This window comes from Eubalaena glacialis, chromosome 18, assembly GCF_028564815.1.
Source record: "Eubalaena glacialis isolate mEubGla1 chromosome 18, mEubGla1.1.hap2.+ XY, whole genome shotgun sequence".
Taxonomy (NCBI): Eukaryota; Metazoa; Chordata; class Mammalia; order Artiodactyla; family Balaenidae; genus Eubalaena; species Eubalaena glacialis.
Genome location: NC_083733.1, coordinates 17,348,445 through 17,363,432, shown reverse-complemented (window position 1 = coordinate 17,363,432; position 14,988 = coordinate 17,348,445). Strand labels below are relative to the sequence as shown.

The 14,988-nt window shown below is 42.8% G+C and overlaps 1 protein-coding gene across 3 annotated transcripts in view; it reads left to right on the top strand.

The window, feature by feature from the left end:
- WWP2 (WW domain containing E3 ubiquitin protein ligase 2) overlaps positions 1 to 14,988 on the top strand; it is a 145,579-nt gene that overhangs the window by 75,516 nt on the left and 55,075 nt on the right. For all 3 annotated transcript variants that reach the window (XM_061174378.1, XM_061174376.1, XM_061174377.1), the window contains exon 7: positions 7,376 to 7,503. In XM_061174378.1, the coding sequence (XP_061030361.1) occupies positions 7,376 to 7,503 (128 nt within the window). The remainder of the gene's footprint in view (positions 1 to 7,375; positions 7,504 to 14,988) is intronic.

The window sequence follows — 14,988 nt, the reverse complement described above, 5'->3', positions numbered from 1 at the left end:
CCACGCTCGTCTCCTGAGCTGCTAGAGCATCCCATGCCCTTGTACCATCTCAGGACATGGGACAAATAAGTCAGGGGCTGCCCTCTGTGTTCAAGGAACCTCAGATCATCCCCTCCTGCCCCGAGCGGGGGTGGGGTGGAACGAGACAGTGACCACTTCCCCTGGACTTCATCTCTCCTTCAAGTTTGGGAGGGCGTTTGAGCATTCTTTTTAGTGAAGCCCAACATGCAACCTGGAATGAGATGAGGTGAGTCAAAATTTATTGTATTTTCTCTCTTAAAATGAATTTTTTTAGTCTCAGAAAGCTGCCACCATTGAGAAGTTTGCTCTATATTCCAGGTTGGGCAAAAGTAAATCACTTGTCTTTCTGTCACGTAGAATGGACTTGCAGCAGTTTTATTTTTACCTTTCCTGTCATTTCTGAGGCTGGCAGCTAGAGGTAGGATGTGGAATGGAGCCATAAATTACCGTTGGAATGACTCGAATGGTCCCATTTTTAACTCTAATTGCGCCTTTCCCTTTTCACCTCTCCTTTTTATCCCCTCCCCCTTCCCCCCCCATCCCCCACCCCCACCCCGTCCACATTTGAATGAGAAGGAAGAATTGAGGCGGCTGTAGGTGGGAGCAGGTTTGCTTAGTGACGCCTCTCTGAATGGTGGAAACCGTTTCTTTTCCCATCACCGCTTCCCATTTTTTTCCCTCCATGCTTCTATTTTAAGTGGTTGGTGGTTTTTTTTTTGTTTGTTTTTTTCTTTTTTCTTTTTCTGGTTCTTTTACTGGAAACCAGCCCAGCCTCACTCAGTTTTGTTTCCATGCTGCTATTAAAAGACAATGCCCAGTTAAGAGGACTTGGAGGAGGGGCCGCCCTCTTGGTTCTAGTCATCCAGGCAAAAATCGATTCCCTGGATTGGAGTGTGAGAAGAGTTTTAAGATTATTAGGCAATTTTTAACTTCTGTATCTGTTTTTTGGTTTTTGTTTTTTTTTAACTTAAATGGAGGAAAACCCCACTATCAGTAGTTCTACCCTGAAACTTCTCTTTTGCTGAGCTAATGGACCTGAATTCTGAGGCCAAAGAACCTCCCTTTAGTATCCTGGGCCTCTTTTACCAAGACAGAAAAATATGCTTGGCACTCGGTATCCGGTCAGCCACGAATTCTTGACATTTGGGAGAGATGTGTCCCCAGGCTTTGAAGAATCCCTGTATCTATTAATACAGAGTGTTTGTAGAGTCCTGAGTACTGCCTGAATCACATTCCCATCAAGGTTCTTGTTTTCTGGGTGTTTTATTTTGGGGAGGGGGCTATCCTCATACCATAAGTTACATGCCTTTTAAAAAATATATTTATTTATTTATTTATGGCTACGTCGGGTCTTAGCTGCGGCACGTGGGATCTTTCTTTGCGGCGCACGGGCTCTTCATTGCCTCATATGGGTTTCTCTCTAGTTGTGGTGTGTGGGCTCCAGAGCGTGCGGGCTCAGTAGTTGCGGCGCATGGGCTCTCTAGTTGTGGCACACAGGCTTAGTTGCCCCACGGCATGTGGGATCTTAGTTCCCCGACCAGGGATCGAACCCTCGTCCCCTGCATTGGAAGGCGGATTCTTAACCACTGGACCACCAGGGAAGTCCCAAGTTACCTGCCTTTTAAACCTTTAATTTTTTCTCACGTGGTGAGTTGTTTTTGCAGTGACTGAAACACACAAATTGCTTTTTAAAATTATGAAGATAGGTTTATGGAGGTGTACAATAAAATGCCCCCTATGTAATGTACAGTTTGATAAAAGTATAGCGTCTGGTAACCACTACCATAATCAAGATATTGAAAGTTTCATCTCTCCCAGAAGTTCCCTCATGCCCCTTTATAGTCAGCCCCTACTTCTTTCTCCAGCTACTGGCAGATACTAATTGCTTCCTTTCCCTACAGTTTTACCTCTTCCTAAATGTCATAAAAATGGATGGATATACTCTGTAGCCTTTTGTGTCTGTCTTCTTCCACTTAGCATAATGCATTTGTGATTCATCTATGTTGTTGCATCATCAGTAGTTCAATCCCTTTATTTACTGAGTAGTATTTCACTGTGTGGATGTACCACAGTCTGTCTGTTCATTCACCAGTTTGGGTTGTTTATGGTTTTGGAAATTATGAATAAAGTCACTATAATTTGCCTACAGTTTTCGTGTAAACGTTTTAATTTCTCTTGCATAAATACCTAGGCATAGGATTGTTGGTTCGTATGCTAAGTGCATGTTTAACTTTATAAGAAACTGCCAAACTCTTTTCCAAAGTGATGGTGCCACGTTGTGTTCCCTCCAGCCGTGTTTGAGAGTCCCAGGTGCTTTGTGTTCTCACCAGTACTGTTACTGTCAGGTTCTTTTTTGTTTTGTTTTTGCTTGTGCGTGTGTGATTTTTTGGGTTTGTTTTGTTTTGTTTTTACTTTGTCCATTCTAACAGTTGTGTGATGGTACCTCATTGTCGTTTTAATTTGTGTTTCCCTAATGACTAATGATGTTGAGCATCTTTCATGTGCTTATTTGCTGTTTGTAGATCTTCTCTTTTAAAATCTTTTGATTATTTTTATTGGTTTATTCTTTTTATTATTGAGTTTTGAGAGTTTTTTTTTTCTAGAAATAAATCCTTTATCAGATAGGTATTTTGCAAATGATTTTTCCCAGTCTAGGGACTGTCTTTTCATTTTCTTGATAGTGTCTTTGGAAGAGCAGGAGTTTTAAATTTTGATGAAGCCACCAATTACTTTTTAAATCCATTTCCTCATAAAGGATATGATAGATGTATCAATCCCAAATTCTGGGCGACCACCAAATTTAGAATTTCATTTTTTAATTTAGCAAAAGTTTTTGTTTTCATGTCTTGTGAGCCATCACTTTTTTTGACTCTTCATTTTGTTTTCATTTGCATTACTGATGCTAGGGCTGGCTTTTTTTTTTTAAAACAAAGTTTTGTTTTGTTTAATTACTCCACATAAATTATTACATATGTGATGATCAACAAAGCTGCACTGGGTGACAATGCCAAGTTATCAGGCAGGCTCACTCACTAGACAAGTGGCTCTCCCACACACTGGCGTTGTAAGGTGTGATGCATATTTGCTTCTGAGCAGAAGTACAAGTCACTGCATTTCCACTAAGATATAAGCTCCTTGAGGTCAGCGACTCTTTCTGTTTTGTTGCTAGCCCTAGAACAGGGCCTAGTGCTCAGAAAATAACGATTGAATGCAACTCTCTGGCCTTCATGCAGGGCAGTGCAGGGTGTCCCACAACATTGGAGGCTGTGGCTCTCAGGGTCAGCTGAGGACTGAGGCCAATGCTATGAATGTCAAAGCTTGAATGGCAAGGGACAGCCAAGAGCCCTCTCCTGGGGACCTCACCTGCATCAGTTCTCTTTCTGCAGAGTGGAGAGAGAATCCCAGGGCCCTGACCTTGACTGGCATTCCTTAGGGGGGTCTTAGTTTCTGATCTGAGGGAGGAACTTAGGTAACTTCACACCAGCATTTTGAGAGGCACATGGTGTAGTGAGAGCTGAATCTCTGTAACTAGGTGACTTAAAACCATTCGTGGAATTTTGCCATTCCGCCTTCTTCTGACTGCCCCAGGGGCTGCATAGCTCCTCTCTCCCGCCCCCAAGATGGTGGAGGGATCAGGCCAAGGTTGAAGTCACTGGCAGAGCCGAAGCCAGGCTGCCTGTGGTGGGGCCCAGCTCATCTCCACCCCATCGCCCCGCTTGTGTCCTGGTACTATTTTGGCTTATGGTGTGTGGTTTCAGCTTTTGGGCCAGCTTTTAATCACAACACAGTCCCATCTTTTAAGGGTTGAGTGACCTCCCAGAGAGGAAACTGCTGAAGAGAAGATTGTCCTCAAACATTGAGGCCTTCTCTTCCTTCTAAGAGTCTTACTTTAAAGGTAATTCAAGAGGGGAAAAGTGGAAGCTCCAGATTTAGGGCAAGAGAAGAATCTGGGGGAAAGGTGTGTGTGTGTGTGTGTATGTGTGTGTGTGTGTGTGTGTGTGTGTGTGTGTGTATGGGGTGGGTGGGTAGCTGGGTGGCCGTGGGCCACGGGCAGGGAGGTGGCAATTCACACAAAGTGGTCCCAGCTGCCCCTGGTTTACAGGCTAATCCCGGCTCTGCACCAGCCTGTCATTCAGGGTGTGCTGCTGTCATTAGTGGTTGAACATTTCTGAAAGTATTCTCTGTCAACTCTGACCGCACGCCCCTTTGGGGAAGGGAGGGAGGGGCTAGGATAGTAATGGGACCCACCCTGTTGTCATGCCCAGCTGCTCTGCAGAGGGACAAGGAGCCCAGGACCTAGAAGGAATCACGGGCCTGTCAGAGCCCGTGTGTGTGACATGAGTGTCGCATTTTCTATGCTGCCCCCTGTGGCCTGCTGCGCCCAGAGAGGGTGAGCCCTCTGCTGTGGGCTGTGAGTACAAAATCACAGAGGCTTTTCTTCTTTTGTCCTTTTTTTTTTTTTTTTTTTTAAATTTATTTATTTATTTTTGGCTGCACTGGGTCTTTGTTGCTGCACGTGGGCTTTCTCTAGTTGCAGCGAGCGGGGGCTACTCTCTGCTGCGGTACACGGGCTTCTCATTGCGGTGGCTTCTCTTGTTGCGGAGCACGGGCTCTAGGCACGTGGGCTTCAGTAGTTGTGTCGTGCGGGCTCAGTAGTTGTGGCTCGCGGGCTCTAGAGCACAGGCTCAGTAGCTGTGGCGCACGGGCTTAGTTGCTCCGCGGCATGTGGGATCTTCCCGGACCAAGGCTCGAACCCGTGTTCCCTGCCTTGGCAGGTGGATTCTTAACCACTACACCACCAGGGAAGCCCTTCTTTTGTCCTTTTAAGGGGATTCTTGTCTGAGATAAACCTTCTATTAACCAATTTGGTCTCTCTCAAGCTCTCTGCCCTCAGCACATACACGCACATTCACCAGTGGCGAACGACCATCTTTCCCTTTGGAACCAGTCTGCACTCATTCTGCTTTCGAAGAGGACTTACGGTGAAGTGCTCAATATTAATATTCCTTCCCATGGAGTGGGGACTCTGAGATATTTTTCTTGACTGAGGTGTGACTGACAGCTTTGATTTATGAAATTAGCTCAGGGAAAAATAAGACGGAAAAAGAGAGTCCAAATTAAATCTTTATTTCCACAGCTCAGTCGTACTCTCTCTATCCATTTTTAACTGCCACGCAGCCTTAGGTACAAAGGACTCCAGGGTTTGCTAGGTTTCTTTTTCTTCTTCTTCTTTTTTTTTCTTTTTTGTAGTTTTGGCCCCAAGAAAAAACTTTTTTTTTTCTTTTTAAATAATTGTGTTTCTTCCTTGCTCAAAAGTAGACATGCTTAATGAAGAAAATCAGAAAAACCTAGAAAAGCACAAAAGGAAACACTAAAGGCATCCATATTCCCAATGTCCAAAGATAATCACTGTTAACATTTTGGTTTATACTCATCTTGTTGGAGAAGGTAGTCAGTGGAGGCACTTCTTATTCCTCTAGGAATCTCTCAGTTTGTTGTGCTGTAAGTTTGTCCCAACATACTGGACCAGAATGTCTCACCAGCAGAGATGTTCTGGTGGGTATGGAGCCTTCCAGTGGGGGGAGCTTTCTTTCTTTCTTTCTTTTTTATTGTTGCTGTTTATTTTTTAAAAAATTTTTATTGGGGTATAGTTGATTTACAAAGTTGTATTAGTTTCAGGTGTACAGCAAAGTGAATCTGTTATACATATATGCAATCTTTTTTTTTTTTTAAAGATTTTTGATGTGGACCATTTTTAAAGTCTTTATTGAATTTCTTACAATATTGTTTCTGTTTTATGTTTTGGTTTTTTGGTCCCGAGGCATGTGGGATCTTAGCTCCCCGAGCAGGGATCGAACCTGCACCCCCTGCATTGGAAGGTGAAGTCTTAACCACTGGACCATGAGGGAAGTCCCTATCCACTCTTTTTAAGATTCTTTTCCCATATAGGCCATTACAGAGTATTGAGTTGAGTTCCCTGTGCTATTATACAGTAGGTCCTTATTAGTTATCTATTTTATATATAGTAGTGTGTATGTGTCAATCCCAGTCTTCCGATTTATCCCTTCCCCTGCTTATCCCCTGGTAACCATAAGTTTATTTTTTACATTTGTGACTATTTCTGAGAGCTTTCTATTAGAGGTCTTCGTCTCGCCATTGACCAAGTGACCAATGAATAGCCTGGAAGAGATTCAGCTTAAGTCCAGCCTTCCCACCCCCAGCCTCCAATCAGAGAGCGTGGGCTCTTGACCTTAGAGCACCTGGTTTCGAGTCTTTGCTCCATTGCTCACTTTCTCGGTGTCTGTTTTCACCTGTAAAATGAGCATAATAATAGTAAGCTACCTCTAGGGTTGCCATGTTAAATGAGATAATATATGCAAAGTGCACAGCACACCACAGGTACCTGGAACATAATATTCCAGCTCAATGAATATTAAATTCTTCCATAGTCATTGTTTTCACGTTTATTGTTGGTGGTATTGTCAATGCCCCGAGTCCCGTGGTTGTAAATTGTTCTCTGGATCTCTGTTTCTCTGCCTGGAGAGGGGTGGTCTTTTCTTCACTGGGTAGTACTTAAATCATCTCACTGTTGAAAAGTAGTATATAATGAGTAGGAAGTAGAATAATCTCCTTTGACAAAACTGAGAAAGGCAAGGAAGCTTAGACATTTCCATCGAGTGAATGAAATCAAGCTACGACAGGACCGTGAGAACATGTACTGCCTGTTGCCTTGTGTCCTCTGAAGATGTTAGATAGCCTCTGCTGCTGGATTCCACCATTTTCCTTGTGGTACAGATCCCTCTCTGCATTTGTTCCTCATTTACCTGCATGGATGTTGAATCACCTTTTCTAGATAAAACATGTCAACATACACATTGGTTGAAGTTGTCTAATGCCCCTTGACTTTTATTCCCAAGGCAAGCATGTTTCTAGCCATAGAGAAAATGGATTTGGATAAGTTTTGGACTCTTTTTTGGCTAATGGGAGAAACATGTCGTCTGTAGCCTGTTCAGTGATTCTTGTTTATTTCTTACATTCAAGCCCAATAAAAATAACGTGATGGTCACAGGATATTTTACCAGTTATTTCAGATGTGGGGGAAATTCACTCTGGATTTGTTTATTTCAAATGGAAAAGTTTACCCAAAGTTGCCTTCTGTGCTTTTACCAAGAAGGAAGCTTACGTGGGTCTCTCTGTTCAGGGCCAGATTCTGTCAAGTCAAAGACCAGAAGGACCATTACAGGACTTATTTCCCATAAATAGCAAGAGAGGGAATACGGTGACTTAGGTGGGGCACACCTCTGTCTTTTTCACAGTGACTTATGTCTGTCTGCTTTATATTTTGAACCCCCAGGACACACAGACATTCAGGTGGTTCAGCCAGAACAGCCACAGCAACTGGTGAGCAGAGCCCCGGTACTAGCAGCCGGCAGCACCAGCCCCTCAAGAACCCAAGCCACAGTGGCTTGGCCAATGGCACAGGTGAGTGACAGCGCAGAGCACCAGCCCAGACCAAAGCATGGCCTCTGACTTGTTCTCACATGGAGTCGGGACCCTGCCTGCTGTGTCAGGATGCAGGGTGGGCGAGAGAAGGCTCCCACACTAAGATGGAATTTGAATCCATCAGTCTTTCCATGACCCGTCTTCTTTTCTCTCTGGCATAGTGTGTACAGCCAAGGTTATTCTCCACATGACTGTGCTCGTCTGAAATCTTCCTTTGTACAGAAATAAAAAGTATTGATATTTAAATTCATTTCTTTTTTTTTTTAACATCTTTATTGGAGTATAATTGCTTTACAATGGTGTGTTAGTTTCTGCTTTATAACAAAGTGAATCAGTTATACGTATACATATGTTCCCATATCTCCTCCCTCTTGCGTCTCCCTCCCTCCCGCCCTCCCTATCCCACACCTCTAGGTGGTCACAAAGCACCGAGCTGATCTCCCTGTGCTATGCGGTTGCTTCCCACTAGCTATCTATTTTACATTTGGTAGTGTATATATGTCCATGCCACTCTCTCTCTTTGTCACATCTTACCCTTCCCCCTCCCCATATCCTCAAGTCCATTCTCTAGTAGGTCTGTGTCTTTATTCCCGTCTTGCCACTAGGTTCTTCATGACCTTTTTTTTTTTCCCTTAGATTCCATATATATGTGTTAGCATGCTGTATTTGTTTTTCTCTTTCTGACTTACTTCACTCTGTATGACAGACTCAAACTCCATCCACCTCACTACAAATACCTCCATTTCCTTTCTTTTTATGGCTGAGTAATATTCCATTGTATATATGTGCCACATCTTCTTTATCCATTCATCCGATGATGGACACTTAGGTTGCTTCCATGTCCTGGCTATTGTAAATAGAGCTGCAATGAACATTTTGGTACATGACTCTTTTTTTTTTTTTTTTAATTTTTATTTTTGGCGGTGTTGGGTCTTCGTTTCTGTGCGAGGGCTTTCTCTAGTTGTAGCAAGCGGGGGCCACTCTTCATTGCGGTGCACGGGCCTCTCACTATCACGGCCTCTCTTGTTGCGGAGCACAGGCTCCAGACACGCAAGCTCAGTAGTTGTGGCTCACGGGCCTAGTCGCTCCGCGGCATGTGGGATCCTCCCAGACCAGGGCTCGAACCCGCGTCCCCTGCATTGGCAGGCAGACTCCCAACCACTGTGCCACCAGGGAAGCCCATGACTCTTTTTGAATTATGGTTTTCTCAGGGTATATGCCCAGTAGTGGGATTGCTGGGTTGTATGGTAGTTCTATTTTTAGTTTTTTAGGGAACCTCCATACTGTTCTCCATAGTGGCTGTACCAATTTACATTCCCACCAACAGTGCAAGAGTGTTAAACTCATTTCTTATCAACATTGGATTTCTTTGCGAGCGGGGCGATATCTTACTTACACATGACACGTTTTTTCATTTCCGTAATTTAAGGGAATGATCAGACTAGGGAGAAAGAAGGCTAAGTATTGTTGTGAAGAGCTGGCTTAGAGAAGATGGCAGCACTGTTGAGCGGGTTGGGATGCTGGACCAGGAGCAAAGCCCAGCTGCCACTGGGGGGCCTCCTGTGGCTGTTCCATTGAGAGTATTTGTTCCATTTGAGAGTAGATAGCGCTTCCGCATCCACATGGAACTTCTCTGCACTTGATCCTGCTTCCCCATAAGTGGGAAGAGAAGGACCTATTTCAGAACAAATCCATTTTTGTCATGCTTTCCTTCTGTCTCATCCGGACAGTGTTGAATTAAAAAGGGGAAAGGACCAAAAAAAAGGTTTTTTTCCTAAACATCTTGAAGATTGTCATATCTTTGGTGACTGCTGGTCATTTGGTAATTTGTCTTAATTTGGGGCAGTTGGGAAGGGACTCGGGCGTTTGCTTTGATAAGCTGTAGGTGGGGGAAATGCAGGTGTTTAAATCAGTAAGAGACACTGAAATAATTTTGTAGATGCTTGTGATAGCAGAGGTGTGGCAGGAAGGACAGGAAGTTCAGAGCAGCATAGCTTCTTCACATAAGCGTTACCATGGTACTGTTCCTGCCCTTTGTGTGACAAACTTATTGAGCAGGAGAAGTCGATTGGGATTACTTTCTAATGACTTTTAGTTCTCTCGCAGCAGCGCATGAGGGCTGCAGAGCCCCTTTGACAGCTAAGGGTGCTCGGCTATACTGTTGTCTGCAGCAGACTGCAGGGTGGAGTGGCCTGTGTCTTGCAAGGCTCACTGTGTGTGCAGTGGCCTGACTTTCTCCCTGGAGTTCGGGACCTGCCTGCAGGAATTGAGTTAGCCAGCTCTCCCCGAGCCTTGAGGACGAGGATGAGCTGGAGGTGAGGAGCATAGCGGTAGCTGTCTCAGCCTGCCCGGTGCTCCTTTGCCAACCACCGTGTCCAAGTGCTGGAACTGCCAGTTACAGAAGCCAGGGGTGGCCTGGCTTCCCGTTTGTGTGGTGGGGATGGCGAGGTGGTGGCCGTGGCCTGCGTTACAGAATACTGTATGCAGCTCCGCGAGCACCAGTAAACATGTTTCTCTTAAGCAAATAAGTCACTTGTGGGAATTCCCTGGTGGTCCAGTGGTTAGGACTCGGCTCTTTCACTGCCAGGGCCCAGGTTAAACCCCTGGTCCGGGAACTAAGATTCCACAAGCCATGTGGCGTGATGAAAAAAAAAGTCACTCATAGATGAGGGCCGGTGTTCACAAACGGGCAAGGGGAACTGGCTTTGGAACCCGTTGTTTCCTGGATGCCACAGGCGTGATACCAGCCACTTTGTTCTTCCAGGAGCCTCCATTATTGTGATGCTGGTCTCCCCCAGCCATCTCTGCTTGTCTTACAAAAACTATGAGTAGGACTTCCCAGGTTGTCCTGTGGTTGGGACTGCACGCCTCCAATGCAGGGGGCGCGGCTTCGATCCCGGGTCGGGGAACTAGGATCCCACATGCTGCGCGGCACAGCCAAAAAAACCCAAAAAAAACCAAAAACCAGGCCCCCCCCCCCCAAAGAAAAACACCTATGGGTAAATTGCCTTTCTGTGGTGATGGTCTTTGAGTAACTCTCCTTGGACATTTAAACAGGTCTGTGTTTCCCCTACTCTTATTTTCAGGTACCTTTGTGTATTGTCCTTATCTCCAGGAACATTATGTATTTCAGCAGACGAGGCACGTGCCAGCCGCGTCTTCCGAAAGCCAAATATCTGTAACCCCAAACTGCCTTGGAGATGTTTTATGGTGCTGTGTCTGAATGCCCAAACTGTTCCCAAACCTGCCTGTGAAGGACAGTCGTTGCATGTTAGGGATTTCTGCCTGTTAAAATACTGAGGCCTTGGCCCCTATCTTGTTTCTCTCCTTTCTGCTCTGATGACGGTTCACATTTGGCTCACAGCCAGCCTGGACTTTGTAGGCTTTTTAATGTCTATCCAAGGGATACAGAAAGACCTCACCTTTCCTTTGGGGAGCAGACAGAAGCCCCCCTCTTTGGTAGCATAAAACTAGAAGGGGGTTGAGGCTCTGATTGAGGACATCTCCAACCCTGTATGGACGTACAGGTATATGGACATCTCCATATACCGCTGTTCGAACTGCGAGGACCAGTTCCAAAATGGTGGTGGTAGAGAGCCGTGCTTCCAGGAAACGTTTCCAGAGACATACAAGATTTATTTAGCAAGCCTTTTTGGCTGTGCTCTGCAGCTATGCATGAAAAAGACATTTGGGGCAAAGACGGAGCTGACTTCCAGGTGTTTTTTTCACGTCACAACTGTAAAGTATCCGTTTTTATAAAAAGAAAGTGAATGGCGGTCTGTCTGTATAAATATAATATTTCTGAGTTTTAGAAGTGGTGGAATCAAGGACTAGGCTAATGGTATAGCACTTTATTGAGACTTGTGTGCAATGATTTACTTTCTAATTTTTTCTTGAAAACTTTACCCCCCCCCCACACACAAAAAAAATTACATCTCTCACTCACTCCTCCCTTAAATGTGATTTCCGTGCATGTAAGGTGGGGAGTCACACTGACTGCAGTCAGCTTCTGCCCCCGGTGTATAGCATGTGTGTAAGACCCAGGGACTAGTTGGGCCCTAGTTTTCTCATTAATAAAATTAGGACAAGATTATATATCTCATAGCGTTGTTATAAGGAATAAATTATATAAAACATGTAGCATGTCTAGCACAGTGCCTGGGACATAGTAAGCTCTCAAAGTTAGCTTTTATCTTTACGAATAATTTCATATGGTTATAATTATGCAGCGTGGATAGATATTCTTTTTTCCATTTCATTATTTTTGTTACACGTGTCCTTTTTTTAGTGGCCTCATACTATTTCACAGTTAATATACCATAACTCATATAACCATTTTGCAGTCCTTGTGTATTTCCCTTTTGTAAAACAAAATCCTGATGTAAACATCTTTGCACACAACTTTGTTTCTTCCAGAATAGAGTTCTTGAGTCAAAGGATGCGAATTTTTAAAATCTAAAGTGTATTACCAGATTGCCTTCCAAAAGGTTTGAAATAATCATACATCCCAAGGCACCGTAAAATTTTCCTCATGGCATATGAGGTTTATTTTTCCCTTGACCTTGTAAATACTGGTTTGTCATTTTGCTAACAGGTATTGGGTGCCACCTCATCGTTTAACCTCATTGCATTTCTACAATTATCAGTTGCTTTTCTCTTAAGCGACTTTTTTCATGGTGTTCAGTTATTTGTCTCATGGAGTTATAGACGTTTATTTTAGAGATTTATATAGTCTAAGTACAGGTTTTTAATAAAATTGTGGTAAAATGCTCATAACATAAAATTTACCGTATCAACCATTTTTAAGTGTATAATTCAGTAGCATTGAGTACATTCACAGTGTTGTGCAACTTTACCACTATCCATTTCCAGAACCTTTTCATCATCCCAAACTGAAACTCTGTACCTTTTACACAAAAACATTCTCCCTTCCTCCTACCCCCCCAGCCCCAGCCCCTGGTAACCTTCGTTCTACTTTATGTCTGTATGAATTTGCTTATTCTAGGTACCTTTTGTCTCTGGCTTATTTCACTTAGCATAATGTTTTCAAGATTCATCCACGTTGTAGCATGTGTCAGGGTTTCATTCCTTTTTCAGGCTGAATAATATTCTGTTGTATGTTTTTACCATGTTTAATTTATCCATTCATCTGTTGATAGACATTTGGGTTGTGTCCACTCCTTGGCTATTGTGAATGCTGCTGTGAACATGGGTGTCCAAGTATCTGTTTGAGTCTGTTCTTTCAATTCTTTTGGCTGTATACCTTGGAGTAGAGTTGATGGGTCATAGGGTAATTCTATGTTTAGCGTTTGAGGAACCCTTGAACTGTTTTCCAGAACAGCTGTAGTCTTTTCCCACCAGCAGTGAATGAGCATTCCAATTTTTTAACATCCTTGCCAACACTTGTTTTTTTCTGTTTTTTTTGTTTTGTTTTGTTTTGGTTTTTTTCCCCATACTAGCCGTCCTAATGGTTGTGAAGTATCTAGGTACAAGTTTTATCTGTTATTTGTATGATTATAAGTTTTCCCCCTATATCATTGTTTTGCCTTTTATCTCATTTTCTGTGGTTTTTGTAGCAAAGGAGTTAAAAACTTAAAAAAAATTGTCCCTGAGCATTTTTTTAATATTTGTAATTTTAACTTTTGCTTCAGTAGTGAAAAGATTCTCTCTTGTCTCTAGATGGAATAGATATTTTCTGTTTTACTTTTTTTTCATGTTAAAAATATCCCACTGGAAATTAAACTGGTTTATCTGTATCCATACATACATAAATATAATGAAAGCTGGGTTTCAATAATTTTTCTCTATAGCAGGGTCCTATTATCCTGTAAACATTCATTACTTTTTTTCTTTCTGTGGTTTTACTCAGTGTTTATCACTTACTGTATTCTTATACGCAGTGAGTATTCATTTCTGGACTCTTTACTTATCCCATTTATTTCTGGTTTTGAGCCAGTCTTGCGTGATTTTGATTATCGACATGTTATAGGATGTTTTTCTAATGTCTGGAAGGGCTAGTCCCACCTTATTGCTTTTTCTCCATGATATTTTTTGATAGTTTATACATTTTCAAAACAAATTTCAGACTTTGAATGCTTAGAAGCGTGGTGGAATGTAAGTGGAAACTGTATGAATCTACATATTGACCAAGGAAAGATTGAACTTTCCCATCAGGTGACATGGTATGGCTTTATCCATTTTTAAGTTTTTCTTCTTTTTTCCATCTAATTTAATTGCTTTTTAAAATATAATCCTTACCCACCCTGTGTCATGCTAATTATGAAATATTTTTCTAGTTTTGGTCCGCTCCCTTGAAGAGCTGAGTTGATCGATTGCATTGGAAGGCATTGCTTGGGTTTCACGGATGAGAGATACTGACTGCTTTACCGTGTATCATATGTTACGAGCTGATCTTCAGTTTAAAAAGCTTCCATTGTTGGCAGTCGCCTTCTCCATGCCCGAGTGAGGGGGCTGAAAAGACCTGTGTGTCCAGTGAGAGTCTGTGCTACACCACACACACACCTAAAGATCTTGGAACACACAGTGAGCTGGCAGCCTGTCTAGGATTAAGAAAAAGAATTTCCAATTCCTGATCTTTTTTTGGCCAACTGTGACTAGAGTATGTCTTAGTCCTGAATGAATATCTGATTCAGAAAGTTAGAATGTTTAACCAACATCACAGAGGGAACCTTGTGAAATACCCACAGTTGCAGAAATCAGCCATTTTACCTCCTTACCCCATTTACCCTCTCATCTTGGTATCCAGCTTTTCTTTCCCACACAGGAAAGCCATCTAAGCCATCTTCATTTCTCCTCCTCCCACCTCCTTCCATTGTTTTTGTTTAATAGTCTTCTGGATTTGAGTGCTGGTTCTGCTACTTGCTTGGCACCTCTCTGAGTGGTACCTCTGGGAACCTCAGTTTTACCTTCAGTAAAATGGGAATAATACTACCTTCCACATGGGGTTATTAGGAGGATAAGTGAGCTAATGAGAATGAACTTGTGAAAAGCAGCACGGGATCCTGGATTGGATCTTGGAATAGTAAAAGGACATTAGTGGAAAACCTGGTGAAATCCAAATAAAGTCTAGAATTTAATTAATAGTAATATACTAATGTTATCTTTTTAGTTTTGACAAATGTGCCATAGTTCAGCAAGGTAGTAATAGCATGGATGAAGGGCATGGATGAAAGGCATGCTATCTTTGTACTATCTTTGTGACTTTTCTATAAATTTTAAGCTATTCCAAAATTTAAAAAATTTAAAAAGAACCTGCTTTGCAAGTGATAGTGTTACCCAAAGGTGAGGCGGTTTTATTTCAGATATCTTTTGCTAGATTATTAGGCCTATTAAACAAGTATTTATTCAATGAATATTTATCGAATGCCATTTTGCTAAGCGCTATGACAGTGTGAAGAAGTATGAAATAAGGCCTCTGCCCTATAGTCTGTTTCAGGGGAAGAA